We start from the raw sequence: 15,771 nt of genomic DNA on the forward strand, positions 1-15,771 counted from the left end.
TCATACTGCTTTTTACAACACAGTGGTAAGTGGAATCATCAGAAACAGTCCAGTAAATTTGGGAACATTGTTCCCTCTCAGCCCTGGTGTCACTGAAGCCATTGGCTGAGGATTTCCTGAGCTTGGCGGTTACTGTTTCCATTACCCGGCTGGGCAGACTTCTGTGTTACTGTCCCGTCCAGTTTGCTGCACTTCTACTGGGCTGTCGGATCTGTGGAACTGGGGGCGTCTCTGCCTTCCCCCCAAGACTGGTGTGGCCGGGATTTTCCTAGCGTGGCGTGGCTGATGGTGGAGCTGTCGCGCTGAGCCCCCGTGGCCAAGGGGGCGGCTGGGGGCGTGGGGTCACTCCCTTTTCACCGACACTTAAGGGTTTGGATTCTATTTTAAAGTCTTCTCTCCCCACCCCCACACACCTTCCTTTTGTTTTTTGCTACTGCGCTGCAGGTTGCAAGGCCACTGTTGCCTGCGTGGGGTTGGGGTGCTTGCCCGAGAGCGGGGGCGGGGTGGGAGAAGTCCAGCTGGTGGCTGTGTGTGCCGTGTCCCGGGGGGCGCGCTCCTGCCTGCCTTGCCCAGACGTACCGCATTTGCTGGCCGAGCCGCCCACCAGCTGGAAGAGCTGCTGCGCGATTTTCATTTGGTCCCTCTGGAAAACAGAGCAGCAGCCACAGTCACACTGGACACACGTCCCCATGTCACTCTGTCGAGCCGCACACACTCACCAGGCTTGAGGTTTGAGGCCACTCAAGCCACTTAAGTGGGGTCCGGGGCTACTCCCGGCTTGTTGCCAGGGAGATCCGCCTGGTACTTGGGGCCCGGGGCTCCCCCACAGCGCGTTAGGTCCTTTGAGCTGCCTCCCGGCCCGGCGCTGCTTCCCAAGGCCGCTGGACACCCTTGTCCAAACCTAATGAGACAAAATAAAATAGAAATACCTCCCGCTTGCCCTGGTTTGTGTTTGGGGATTATTCTGCAGTATCAAGAGTCGTGCCCAGGCCTCATGTGCAGAGGACTTGTGCATTGGTGCATTGTCACGGAGCCACATCTCTGGCCCCTTACATTAATTCGTGTGTGTGTGTGTGTGTGTGTGTGTGTGGAGGGGATGTTTAGGGGCTACTCCTAACTGCTCAGGGCCACCTGTGGTGGTGCTCGGGGAAACCATGCGGTGCCAGGGGTGGACCCTGGGCCTCCCTCATGGCCAGTGTGCCCTCCGCCCTGCAGCCTCTTTGCCTCCTGACTTAGGGTCTCCACTGCAATTCTGTGACCTAGTGGGAGGTGCCAGTTTGCAGACCAGGCATATGGGAAAGTAAGTGCATTTTTTAAATGTGTTTTGCACTTACGTAGACAAATGTTAATGTATATGTAATGCTACATATGTATTTGTATGTGTTTAAGGCTGTCACTGGTCTTTCTTGAAAAGGATTGTCCTTGTTCAGACATTATGTCTTCAGTTGGTCTTATGTAGCAAAATAAAAGTAGCAAAATAAAAGTATGTCCCTCTGGGTGTGATCTCCAGAATTGTTACTAATATTTACTTAATTGTAAAATCGAAAAGTAGGGAATCACTACATTGTCTTATGCCGTAATGACTGTTTTGTTGGCTTTTGGGCTTGGGGTCATAGCCCGCAGATCTCAGCCTACTAGTGCTATACTCAGGGGTCACTCCTGATGTTTCTGGGGCTGGTCAGCTGCATGCAGGGCAAGCACCTTCACCCTGTGCTGTCTCTCTGGCCACCACAGCGACTCCTCAGAGGGACAGCAGGATGGAGCTCTTTCCTCCACTGATGAGGTGGATGGGGCCCCCGAGCTCCTCTGCTTAGGGCTTTGACTATCAGCTGTCATTCAGGGAGAACATTCAGCAACAGTACCTTTGCCGACTGCTTAGAAAGGGGCCGCCCGGGGTCAGACTTCCAGCCCGTAGGCCCACCATTCCCCCAGAGCGAGGAGGTTGATCACTGTTCCTTTGCTGGAAAGAAGATAAAGCGGTTTGCTTTGATTTAGGGGCCACGCTGCACAACGCGTGTCACCCTTGGTCAGGAGAATTGTTCTTGGCCTGAGGAGCCACTGAGCGCCCTTGAGCCAAAGGCGGCCTCACTTGGTGCCTCCTTCCTGCAGACTCGCCCTCGCCCTTCATGCGTGGCCAGCTGTGGGCAGAATCCCCGAAGACTGCTCTCCCTTTCCCTCTTCCTCACCCCTCCAAAAGACAGCAGTGGTTGGGAAAGGTGCTAAAACGATGCTTGGGGGGCCAGAGAGAAAGTACAACAGGCCGGCTTCGACAGCCTTGCTCCAGGCTGACCCGGGTTTGATCCCCACATACTGACGAGTCCCCCAAGCCCCACCAGGAGTGATCCCTGAGTACAGAGGCAGGAAGGCAGGGGTAAAACCTGAGCACTGCCAGGGTGAAGTAAAAAAAAAAAGACGCTTAGAAAGAAGTAGAGCTGAGGAACACCAGTGCCCGCTTTGTATCCAGGCAGCCGGGTTCATCCCAGGCTTCTGGAATGGTCCCACTGAGCACCTTTGGGTATGGCCCCCAAATCCCAGGCTGGAGCAAAGAATGCAATTGAACTTGTAGCTAAAATTAGTCTTGGATGTCAAGCTAAATACTCCTTTTCCCAATACCACAATAATAGTTTGCTTCCTACTCAGACTACATCTAACAAGCCTGTATAAAAGGTTTTTTGTCGTTGGTATGTTTTAGGGCCACACCAAAAGATTCCTGGGCTCCTCCCAGCCCTGTGCTCAGGGGTTGCTATAAGCAACCCTGGGCCTCCTGCATGCAAAGTGTGTGCTCATCCCATTGGGTATTTCTCTGGCCCCCATGAATAATCTTGAGAGCGCACGCAGCATGTCAGTTCTGACAGGTAGAGTTTATGGCCTTGTTACCAACCAGGGTGAGGAATAAGGGAATCTACACTCACTGGGTCTTGTTTCTAAGTTTTGATTTGTTTGATTTTTTTTTTTAAGAACAAAATAAAAATTCCAAGAACTAAAAGAAGCTTAGACTTAAAGAAATGGCAGCTATAGGACAGAGAGGCTCTTGGGACCCATGAACAGTTTCTCAGTGGGAATCAGTTCACGCAGCCTTAGCTTGGCAGATATTTTTCTTTCTCCTGCATGTGTCTTGTCTGTGTTTTTCATTCTGCGACTTTCTTTTGGTGGGTTGCCGAGAGCCACACCTGGCAATGGTCAGGGGTTACTCTGCACTCAGGAATCATTCCTGGAAGGGCTCAGGGGACCATCTCGGGTGCTGGGGATTGACCCCAGGCCAACAGCTTGCAAGGCCAGCACCCTGCCTGCTGTACGCTCTCTCTGGCCTCTGTGACTTTTGTAAAAATTAATTTTAAGAATAGTTTGGATTTGTAAAGATACAAAGCGTTCATTATGGTCCCCACTTCCCCTGTGTGTGTGTTATGGCTAAGGAACCCAGAGGAGCAGCTCATTTGGGAGGGTGGGGCAGGGACACCTGGGTGAGGATTTGGGCCATAGCCGGCTCACTGGCCCTTTGAGCTGTCCTCTTGGCAGTTACTCTTGGTGGGCGGGGCGGGGGGCACACACCTAGTGGCGCTGATTGCTGGGGCTGCTCCCAGCAGCATTCTGGGGCCATGATGGGCTGAGAATCCAAACAGGCTCCCGTTTTATTCAGATTTACATGTTTCCTGCTGATTTCCTTATCCAGTTCCTGGGTCCTCTCTAGGATGCCGCTTTTACTTGGTCCCTGTGCTCAGGCCAGCCCAGTTGTGGGTAGTTTGTCAGACATTCCCTCTCTCTGATAATCTTGGCACCTTTGAGGGTTTCTGCTCCTTCCCCCGTTGATTAGGCTTGTCTGGTATGTTATGGTGACGCTGGTGAGAGTCACGCCATCCACATTGACTTTGCACCTTGTCACCTGGCTCAGGTACCATTGGCCAAGCTTGTCTCTGTAAAATTTGTTCCCTCCTTTCCACACGGTACTCTGAGTCAGTCCCAAAGTGCCGCTTCCTTTCAGGGTCCGGGGGGGACTGAAATCCAGTCTTCTGGAAGGGGGCTTATGTCTGACGATTCTTTGGGAGCATTCTAATGGGTATTATTTTAACTTCGTGGAAACAGCATGAGTACTCAGTCTGATGTATCTGTTCTTTGCAGGGTGGGAAGCCCCATAAGCACCGGAAGGATCGGCTACAAGATTTAATTGATATAGGCTTTGGCTATGATGAGACAGATCCATTTATTGATAACTCAGAGGCTGTGAGTAATGTATCTTTGATATAGCAGCAATTCTTTGGGTTTTTTTGGCTACTAGATGTTAAGGGTAAAGTAAAATAATTCTGTGAATGTATTTTACTAACTAAATAGTTCAGTGAATGTCTTCCTGTATTGATGTACATCTAAATTGTTTCCATTTTATGCTCTTATGAATATTTGAGCATCTTACAAAAATATGAGCATCTGTGTACAATTATCTTTGTGTACTTGGGTAAATGATATATTTAAGAAACTTAGAGAGCTCAAGAGTCTGTGTAGGACTCATTTCCGACAGTGGGGTCTGTTGGTCACAAGGTGGTGTTCTGATACCTTGAATTTGAATTGGTCTCACCATACTTGGGTGGATGTATTTTGAAATGAGTTCTGAAACAACCTCTTGATCTTGAAGGTCAGAGCTACTGGGTTGAATCTGGAGTGAGTGAATTGGATCTGGCCAGACTTCTTTAAAATCGACTCATTGTCTTTCATTGCCGCCTGGCCTTATTACAGTGACGGTAATCGAATGCCAGCCTTACTGCCAGTCAGTTTTATCAGGCCCTCCAGCCTTCCCCCTGAAATCTTCTTTCTCTTACAGAGAGAGATGGGATTAAGGACAACCATTTAAGAACTGTTGCAAACCATCCATCACACAGCAAATGAATGGCGGGTGTGTTGTGTTTTGGGGTGGGTATAGTCCGGGTCACATTATTCTCAGCCTCCTAGAGTGAGCTGAAGGATGATGATGTCTCTGCTGCGCGCAGAGATTACTTAGCACCTGGAGAGCGACCCACAGGTGACTGTCCTGCTCTCACAATTGACTCCATCTTGTTCCGGTGACTCCGGTGCTTGGTTGACTAGATCACCTCAAGGCACATTGTGTAGGAGAGCAAGAGGGAGGGGTTCCGGCCCCAGACACCCCAGTGTCTGTCACACCTCTCACTTATTTCGGCCTCCTGACATGAACTGATTAATATCCCAGACAACCTGGTCGTTAGAGGTGAACGTGGACAGTGCCCTTGGGAGTGGATAGGTCTTCCTCAAATCAAAGAGTTCATCAAGTAGTGAGTTTTAGGATCGGACATTTTCTTGAATCGTCCCATGATTTTGGTGACAATTTAAAGTCAGACGTGGTAGAGACTAGTCCTGCTTCCGGAGCAGTCTTTCGGTACCACCCTATTTTCTCTGCTTAGGTTTGGTGGCTCATGGAACTACTCAAGGATGATAATAACCTGAAAAGCATAAGGCAAGCATAAGGCATTAGGACAGGTGATACAGTAGATTTTTAATTCTACATAACCCAAGAAGGAACTCAGCTAATATTAAACAGATATTTATACATATATGTATACACACATATGTTCATATTTAAACCACATTTTAAAATTAGTAAGCTTGGGGGCTGGAGCGATAGCACAGCGGGTAGAGCGTTTGCCTTACACGAGGTCGACCCGGGTTCGATTCCCAGCATCCCATATGGTCCCTTGAGCACCGCCAGGAGTGATTCCTGAGTGCATGAGCCAGGAGTAACCCCTGTGCATCGTCGGGTGTGACCCAAAAAGCAAATAAAAAAAAAATAGTAAGCTTATTTTGTTGTTGTTAGTTTTTTTAATAAGATTTTTTTTTAAGAGAAGTTTAACTTGTTTATTTGTTTTGGGGCCACATCCCAGCAGTGCTCAGGGCTTACCCCTGGCTCAGAATCACTCCAGGCAGGGCCAGGAGTATGTGGTGCCAGGGACCAAATCCGGGTCAGCCACGTGCAAGGCACAGGTGCCCTCCCTGCTGTCTTATCTTCCCAGCCCAAGCGCAGTTTTAGATTTGTAATAATGAGTTTTAGCGGGAGGTAAGGATAGTCCCGCAATGCCCTCTGCCCCCACTAGAGGCACGGCCCCCCACTCCCGCATCCTCACCACACGCCTCCTCACCTGCAGTGCGGGAACCCGCCTGCCTCGGTGTCACCCGTGCCTGCCTTGCACTGGAGGTCACGCTTGGTCTAGGGAGTGTGGGTTTAGAAGGACGGAGGGTGGCGTCTGCGCCCTGTTGCAGGCTCACACGGGCCCGCTGCACTGGCTCTGCCTGTTTCTCCCTAACGCACGGTAGCTTTTCACTGCTCCTTAGTTTCCTTTTCCCAGATGTCATATAATTGGAGGCATGCAGTATGGAGTCTTTCATCAGCAGCATTTAAAATACCTTCTTTTATAGCATACAGAATATTTCAATGAGGCATTTCTTAAACTGATATTTGTGAACCATATTTGGCATATTTATACATGTAGAGAGTATGGCTGGCACTTTTAAAGGAAAGAGACTGGATTAGGAGCTCTCATAATCACTGGTAAATTATGAAATTGGTGATTTCTTTTATTGCATGTTGTTTATGTGTGACCAATGAATTTTGATTTATGTATTTACTTAGACTGTAGGTGAACAGAATTTGAAAGTCACTGCTTTAATAAGGATGAATTTTGTTTTCTGAAATTTATACAATTAATTACTGGTATTTATAGGACAGTGTAGGCTTTTGTTTTATTAGAAGAAATTGAACTGAAATATAGGTTATTGACTTCTGTGTCTGTTGTCCTTAATACATCATTTGGTTTTTTAATGAGATGATTTAGACAGTTATGATCTAACCAAATGATTCTCTGTTCTTTTCACTGACTGTAATGCAACCAAATTTTTGCTATTTGTATATTTTTTTGGCAGAGTGAAAATCTGGTTCTGATTAACTTTCAGAGTTGTGTACTATTTACTATAAATATCTGAAAATAAATGCTTTTGAAGATTATATTTAGTCTCACATTTATGCTGCCAGATTTTAAAAAGACTGAAAGAAAATGCTTTTCCTTATTACTAATAAATAAAAATACCAGGCAGGTATGACTACCATTTGTTTTAGGGTGTCTGTCTGAGACGTCACTTGAGTAAAGCAGTGCTCTGTCTCCCTACCCCCAGACATACTGAGAGTAAGTGATTTATTCTGGGTCACAATACCTAGTCATTGGCAAGGGACTTCTGACCCTCAGGTTCAGCGCGCCCTTCACACATCCTGCTTCAAGGCCCCGTTGAGTGTGCACACCGGTTTCCTCCCCCGCAGGTGGTACTGCAGGCATCCCCCGTGTCCCTGCTTGGGCGCAGGGGCAGGGCTGGGGGTCAGCCGAGGACTCTGCCATAAACTCAGAAAATCATGCGGCAAAGGCACTGGCGAGGCAGTTGTCCTCTGAATTCTGAATCCTATTTTTTTAAACTTTTAAATTAAATCAAAATTACTTTGTGTGGCTCACAAAAGTGTCAGGAGCACCCAGTGAAGTATGATAATGGAGAAGCATTGAAAACTCAAACTACAAGTACAAGTAAGCAAAAAATTGTACCTTTCCAAGGAATTGGAACGAGGCACTTTGACATTTGCCCTTGGCTCCTCACGTTACCCCTTGGCTTGCAGAGTCCTAAACCACTCACAGTGTTTGCCCCGGGGGGCTGCACAGGAGCACACCAGGTGGAGCCAGATAGGACTTTTCCTGGTTCATTTTTTCTTTCTCATTTAATTGTTTTTTAATTCAGTATATTTTATTTTATTTTTTTTTTCTTTTTGGGTCACACCCAGCGATACTCAGGGGTTACTCCTGGCTTTGCACTCAGGAATTACTCCTGGCGGTGCTTGGGGGGCCATATGGGATGCCGGGGATAGAACCCGGGTCGGCCGCGCGTGCAAGGCAAACACCCTACCCGCTGTGCTATTGCATCGGCCCCCTATTTTAATTTTTTTAAATTTATTTGCATTTTGGATCACACCCAGCGATGCTGGGGGTGACTCCTGGCTCTGCACTCATGAGTCACTCTTGGCAGTGCTTGGGGGCACCATCTGGCTGCCGGGGATTGAACCCAGGTTGGCTGCATGCAAAGCAAACGCCCTCCCCCCTGTGCTATCACTCCAGCCTCTCAGTATATTTTATTTTTTATATATATACATATATATATTTTTGCTTTTTGGGTCACACCTGGCGATGCACAGGGGTCACTCCTGGCTCTGCACTCAGGAATTACCCCTGGCGGTGCTCAGGGGACCATATGGGATGCTGGGAATTGAACCCGGGTCGGCCGCATGCAAGGCGAACACCCTACCCGCTGTGCTATCGCTCCAGCCCCCATCTCTCAGTATATTTTAAACAGTCAATTCCTTTTTCATTCTCTATGAATGTTAAAAGAATATAGGTTAAAGTCATATCTTTTGTACGATTTTAATTATTTCACCTTAACACTAGAATGTTATATAGGAACTGGTATAGGAATTCATATATTCCTTGCACATAGCGAAGGCTTTTTCTTAAAAATCTGACTTTCTCAAAGACTATTGTATAGTATGAAGAGCCTGTAAATAGAGTTCTGGGGGCCACAAGATACCCAGATCGATTGCTTGCCTTGGACAAGTAGTTCCTCTGTCCTCTCTCACTATGACTGCCTTCCTCTGGGTAAGATTGACCTTTGTTTAATTTGACTTTCCTTCATCCTCATCAGGTGAGATCATGATAACACCTTAAAATCCAGGTTTTGGATGACATCAACTTTTATATGACACTTTTGTCTGATGTAGACGGTTTGGGCCCCTTTCTCCAACTGAAATATCTAGCTTGTTTTAGGCCTTATATGTCTAGTGAATTGCACAACTAATTTTCTGCTTCCCTTGAAAGCACTTGTTATTTTTTTTAAATGTTTCAGTGATTTTTCCCACTCAAGAGTGTAGCGCTAAGGCAGAAGAAATAACTGTTATTCTTTATAATCATTTTAAGAATAAAATTATACTCTGACATGATAGGAACTTAATGTTTGGACATTTAATCATCTGCTTTTAACTTCTTTTAGTCCTAGTCAGAATCATTTGTCAAAAGGAATTTTAATATTAACATCAATATTAAATTTTTCTCAGCAGATATGTATTTAGAATGTTTCATTATTTCCAAAGTTTCTTTCTTAATACTAAATGGCTAGATCTCATTTTTATTCCAGATAATAGCTTTTTTAAAATTTATTTCGCAGACATCCTCCTTGCAATCAATCTTGCTGTTAGTATTTAAGGAAGATGCTACCATGATAATTGAATTTCTTTTGACATATTTATCTAATTGAAGACAGTAGGAAATATCTGAAACCTTTTTCTTAAATCTAGTATGACGAATTAGTTCCTGCTTCTCTAACAACAAAATATGGAGGCTTTTATGTCAACACTGGTACTCTGCAGTTCCGCCAAGCTTCTGACACCGAAGAAGATGATATTACAGACAACCAAAAGCACAAACCACCCAAAGTGAGTCTCCCCAGCAGCGCAGTGAGACTGTCTCATCAGCGGGACTTCTGTTTATTTAACTTGTGCCACTGCTGTGACTGCCGGGAAAATCCAAGTGCTGGCCACAGCTGAATGAGTGTCTAGTTGGTTAGACGCTTTAAGTAAAGCTATATGAATACTGCTCTGCCCTCCAGAGCCATGGGGAGAAGGGCTGGGGCTATGGCCAGTGGTAGAGCACATACCTTGCATTTCTGAGAACCTGGTTTACCTCCCCAGCACTCCAGCAAAACAATAGAAGAGAAAGTTGAAAGGAAAATAGCCTGCCTTGTAAGGCAAATGGATGGATGATTCTTTTGGGCATAGGGCATCAAGGATTGGGGTTTGGGGCCATGCTCTGTGGTCCTAGAAGGCTGTCCCCAGAGGCATTCAGGGTTCCATTTGTTCCATTTTAATTAAATTTTACATGTCAAAAACGGAAATGAAGACACATCTCTAAAAAGTGGTTTTTTTTTTAAATTCTGAAATTTAAAAATATCTTTTTGTTGTTTTATTATTGTGCCAGGGATCAAGCCCAAGTCCTCACACATGCAAAACCAGTTCCACTACTGTATCTGTAGCCCAGGAATCTGATTTTTTTTTTTTTTTTTTGGCTTATTGGGTCACATCTGACGATGCATAGAGGTTACTCCTCTCTTTGTCTTTGCACTCAGGAATTACTCCTGGAGGTGCTTGGGGGGACCATATGGGATGCTGGAAATCGAACCTTGGTCGGCCGCATGCAAGGCAAACACCCTACCCGCTGTGCTATTGCTCCAGCCCCCACGAATCTGAATTTTAATAACCAGTGCTAGTGCACACTCGGGTGTGAACAAAGCCATTGTCCTGGATACTGAGTTGATGATGTCACATTGTTAATACTGGCCGTGGGGCATGACGCAAAAGATGGGGGTGGGGAGCGGCACGTGCCTCTGGGCTCAGGCCCCTGGTACTGCGTCGTCTCCGGGGCACTGAACCAGGAGTGGTTACTCCTGACCACCTCCAGCTTTGGCACCCAGACCAAAATCCAAAGTTTGCTACGTTAACATGTAGATAAATGGTGCATTCACTTTTGGTTTGAGCTTTGTTTTTTTGTGAGACTTCTACCAGTAGTACTTGGCGGCCTTCGTGCTTTCCTTCATCGAACCCAGGGCCCCATTTGTAAAATCACATGCTGCAGCCCTTTGCTCTGTCTCCTTGTCCACTGGCATAAGAAATGACGCAGTCTTCTGTCATTTACAGATTCCCAAAATAAAAGAAGATGATATTGAGATGAAGAAGCGGAAGCGGAAAGAGGAGGGGGAAAAAGAGAAGAAGCCAAGGAAAAAGGTTTCCAAGCAGTTGGGGTATGTGAAATGAGACTTAGTAAGAAACACTGGTACGGCAGCGGGACTGGCTTTTCTTTAGGAAGGTGTGATTGCGGGCTGGAGCGATAGCACAGCGGGTAGGGCGTTTGCCTTGTACGCAGCCGACCCGAGTTCGATTCCCAACATCCCATATCGTCCCCTGAGCACTGCCAGGAGTAATTCCTGAGTGCAGAGCCAGGAGTAACCCCTGTGCATCGCCGGGTGTGACCCAAAAGGCAAACAAACAAAAAAAAAAGGTGTGATTGGCACTACTTCAGCTCTTCTGGTGCAGTACTGTATTAATACCGATTAACTTACTTGAATAATGTATCTGTTGATAATGTATATATCAGTATTATAGCATTTATCAATGATGGCATATTTATTGAGCATATATATACCTAGGCTTAATAAGCAGAAGACTCATGATAGAGACTTTCAGCAGTTTAGATCAGATTTTCAAATGGGCTTATTATCTATTCACACATCACAACATCGTGTGCACAAGAGCCATTTTGAAGTAATAGCATAAACATCAGACAAATTCTTACCAGTTTTTTTGTTGTTGTTGGGGGCACGGGGGTGGGCCAGGCCTGGCGGCACTCGTGGGCTGCTCTGCCTCTGCTCAGGGGTCGGTCCTGGTGGTCCTTGAAGAACCGTGCAGTGCTGGGCTCCACCCCGGCCCCCCACATGAGAAGCGTCGCTCTGCTCCTGGAGCTCCCTCCCTGGCCCTATGTTAACTTGTCGATGTGGTGCAGGGGTGGGATGGCCCACACCCGAATTACCTGGGGCGACAAACTCCTGGCAGCTCTTGGGGCACCACGTGTGGCCCTGGGGATCCAACTGGGGCTGGGTGTAGTGAGGCAAGCATTGAAACGTCTCTCTCGTCCCTGATCTTCTTTCTGTTGCAGCTCTAAAAATATATGTATATTAAATTCAGACCCTGATTTACAAAGTTGTTGACAGTAGGGGCACAGTATGCAGAGTTGCCACCTCTCGACCCGCTAGTGGCCCTGGGTGTCCTCCTATCCTTCCTGACTCCTTGACGGATACATTTTTCTTGGCACTTTCTTTGAACATCGGTGTTTACAAAACATCGTCTGTGGTGCCCCGAGACCTTCCAGGAGTGACCCCCGAACTCCGCTAGAGCCCTCCTCCACCCCCCACAAAAGAACATCGTTTTTATTTCTGGTTTTTTTTTGTTTTATTTTTTTTGGCCTCCCAAGCAGCGCCCAGGGAGCCCGGGGCCACTCCCAGTGATGCCCATGTGCTTGGCGGCCGTGGGTGCCATGGACAGAACTCGAGTTATACCCTTGAACACCGAGCTTTTCTGGCCTCTAAGCCACTGATGTTTAACTGGGTTACTTGGGGGGTGGGAATGGGGAGCGGGGGGAGACCCTCCATAGCAGTACTTGGGGGAAGCCGCTCCTAGTGATTGAGCTCACTGGGCCTGCCCGCTCTCTGTCCTGGCCTTGAGAGGTGGCCCTGCTCTGTCCACGCCCAGAGGTGCTGGAATAGGGGACCACCTGGTATAGGTAGGCGAAGTGGGACCCTGAACCCTGGTCCATCTCCCCAGCACCATGTGGGGTTGACCCAGTGCTTGTGGTTTTAGGTGATGATGCTGCCCTAAAAGCCCAATGGAACTGGAGACAGTCGGGATTGAAAACACTTCCCTTGCATGTGACTTGGCCTGGTTTGATTATTGCCACCACACAGGGTTCCCTGAGCACAGAGCAGGGACTAGCCCATGCTGCCAGGTGTGGTCCAAACCTCCTGCCCACCAACCCTGCCCACCGCCCGCCAAACAGAAGTCAGAACTTCCCAAAGCCTCAACTTCTAAGAACAAGAATGCTACTGTGCAGTTACGTGATTTTCAATTGTTCCTAAATCACTTCTCTGTGTATATGAGAAGCAGGGTTATCCTCCTTTCCTTAGCAAGGGAGGTGCATCTGATTTTTAGTCTCTCACTGTTTAGAAGACTGATTTATTTATCGCCCTTCTAAGCCTGAGATTATAGTAACTCTTGAGTCACTAAGATTTTTTTGTTTGTTTTTTGGGGGAGGGCTGCAACCAGCAGTGCTCAGGGCTTAGTCTTGGCTCCACTCTAAAAGAACTTAAAAAGAAGGGCCAGAATGATAGTACAGGGATAGGGCATTTGCCTTGCACACAGCCGACCCAGGTTCCATCCCTGGCATCCCCTATGGTCCACCAAGCACCGGCAGGAGTAATTCTTAAGAGTCAGGAGTAACCCCTGAGCACTACTGGGGATGGCCCAAAAACCAAATGTATACATCACTGTATCATTGTCACCCCGTTGTTCGTTGATTTACTTGAGCAGGCAACAGTAACGTCTCTATTCCTCCTAGTCCTGAGATTTTTTTTTTCCCTTTTTGGGTCACACCCGGTGATGCACAGGGGTTACTCCTGGCTCTGCACTCAGGAATTACCCGCCCCCTTCTAGGGTGCCCCGAGTGGAAATAGCCTGGCACAGAGTCAGGCTGTTTTTATTATATATAAAATTGTTAAGAGATGGGGCTGGAAATACAGTACAGGGGGTAAGTGGGCCAGGTTCAGTTCCCCTCTTATCCCCCATGCATTCCATATGGTCCCCTCAGCACCACCAGGAGTAAGCCCTGAGCACCGCTGGATATGGCCCCCACACCTCTACCCCCCAAAAAAGAGGGAGAAACAGAGGGAGGGAAAGAAATTATTCAGAGACACAGGGTATAGCTGGGCTATAGCTCAGGGCTCAGGAGCGCGTGCCGTCCACGCACACAGCCCCAAGTTTAATCCCCAGCCCTTCCTGCTCCCCACTGCATTAGCTACATTCAGCTTTCTTTCTTTCTGTGACCTTATTCCCAGTAAAGTCTACCAGTTGGCCCTTCCCTCCCTGGCAGCCCGGTGGCACCGCTGCTGGTGCAAAGACATTCGCCCTCCTACCAGTCAGGTGCTTTACTCGCGGCCTGTGCGTCCATGGAACCTGAGCCTTTACCGTCATACTTTACTTCACTGACTTCTTTTTACTTTCCCTTTTTGGGGTCACACCCGGCGGCGATGCACAGGGGTTACTCCTGGCTCTGCACTCAGGAATTACCCCTGGCAGTGCTCAGGGGACCATATGGGATGCTGGGAATCGAACCCGGGTTGGCCTCGTGGAAGGCAAATGCCCTACCCGCTCCAGCCCCCACTGACTACTTTTTTTCTTCACAGAGTCGTGGCCCTAAATTCACACAAGTCTGAAAAAAAGAAGAAACGCTATAAAGATTCTCTTTCTCTCGCTGCCATGATACGAAAGTTCCAGAAAGAGAAGGACGCTCTAAGGAAGGAGCCAAGCCCCAAAGTGTCAGCCAGCTTGCCCACGTCCTCTCTGAACAAGCCCCCGTCCACTGCTGCAGCGCTGGGCAATGACGTCTCGGACCTGAACCTGAGCAGTGCCGACCCGGACCTCCCCATCTTCGTCAGCACAAATGAGCACGAGCTCTTTCAGGATGCCGAGAATGCCCTGGAGATGCTGGATGACTTTGACTTTGACCGACTGCTGGATGCTGCTTCCGACGCGAGCCCCCTCTCGGAGTCAGGGGGTGAGAACGGAAACGCCACCCAGCCGAACTTCGCCTCTCAGGGTCTGCCCAAGGTGATTCCTACTCTCCCGGAGGGCCTGCCTGTCCTTCTGGAGAAGCGGATCGAAGACCTCCGTGTAGTAAGTGTGATCTCTCTTTTCTTTCTGTTTCTGGGCCACACTAGCAATGCCCAGGGTTTCCTCCTGGCTCTGCACTGCAGGTGCTCAGGGACCATATGGGATGCCGGGGATTGAACCTGGGTAAGTTGTGAGCAAGGCAGGTGCCTCCCACTGTACCATTTCTCCAGCCCTCTTCTTTTGCCTTTCCTTTCCCTTTCCTATTTTCCTTTTTATTTTTGTGCCCTCCCTTCCTTTTCTTTACTCTTTTTTTTTTTTTAATTTTTGTTTGGCCTTTTGGGTCACAGCCAGCAATGCTCAGGAGTGACTCCTGGCTCTGCACTCAGGGACCATATGGGATGCTGGGGACCGAACCTGGGTTGGCTGCATGCAAGGCAAATGCCCTCTTTCCTGTACTGCCCCATCCCCCCTTTTCTTTTCTTGGCTACATAAAGGTATTTTTCTGAGATAGAATTAATAATCTCCCTTACTGTCCAGTACGTTTATAAACATTGATTTTCTTACATTTTTGGGGGGAACCCAGGGCTGAGATCTCCAAGCCTATTGGATCAGGACTGGGCCTCTTCCGCCCAGATCCCCATTTTCCAATAGCTAGACAGTCACACCCAGAAACTGACCCCGGCGCCGTGTAGGCCCATCCATGGCCAACATCCAGAGACTATAAAACCAAGCTCCCGGAAGACCTCTTATTGTCTAGTTCTCCCTCTCGGAGAACCTGGCAAGCTACTGAAGGGTTTCCTGCCCGAGTGGGAGAGCCTGGCAAACTCCCTGTGGCGTATTCATATGCCAAAACCAGTAACAATGATGGGTCTCATTCCCCCGATCCTGAAAGAGCCTCCAACGCGGCATTGTTGGGAAGGACGAGTAGAGAGAGGCTGCTAAAACCTCAGGACTAGGACGAATGGAGATGTTATTGAGACCGCTCGAGAAAATCGATGATCAACGGGATGATGATGATGATGATGATGATGATGATGATGATGATTTTTTTTTCAGCCATTGGCTTTATAAGTAGCCTTTTGTCTTTTAAATGTATGTCACATAGTTACTGCATGGATACCATTATTTTATCTCACCATGTAAAAGTTTTCCTTTCTGCATTTTCGTGACTGTAATTTTTATTGTCTGTTTATGTAAAGAAAATAGAGGGGTGGCCAGAACAAGCAGTCCCATTGCCGCAGCGCGCCTGATGTTGGCAT

At 47.8% G+C, this 15,771-nt stretch overlaps 1 protein-coding gene across 2 annotated transcripts in view; it reads left to right on the plus strand.

Annotated features, from left to right (window-relative positions):
* The window catches only part of UBN2 (ubinuclein 2), an 81,600-nt gene that overhangs the window by 21,588 nt on the left and 44,241 nt on the right, over positions 1 to 15,771 (plus strand). For both annotated transcript variants that reach the window (XM_055124517.1, XM_055124519.1), the window contains exons 3-6: positions 4,117 to 4,218; positions 9,377 to 9,514; positions 10,772 to 10,875; positions 14,086 to 14,575. In XM_055124517.1, coding sequence (XP_054980492.1) covers positions 4,117 to 4,218; positions 9,377 to 9,514; positions 10,772 to 10,875; positions 14,086 to 14,575 — 834 coding nt within the window. The remainder of the gene's footprint in view (positions 1 to 4,116; positions 4,219 to 9,376; positions 9,515 to 10,771; positions 10,876 to 14,085; positions 14,576 to 15,771) is intronic.

Source organism: Sorex araneus, chromosome 1 (genome assembly GCF_027595985.1).
Source record: "Sorex araneus isolate mSorAra2 chromosome 1, mSorAra2.pri, whole genome shotgun sequence".
Taxonomy (NCBI): Eukaryota; Metazoa; Chordata; class Mammalia; order Eulipotyphla; family Soricidae; genus Sorex; species Sorex araneus.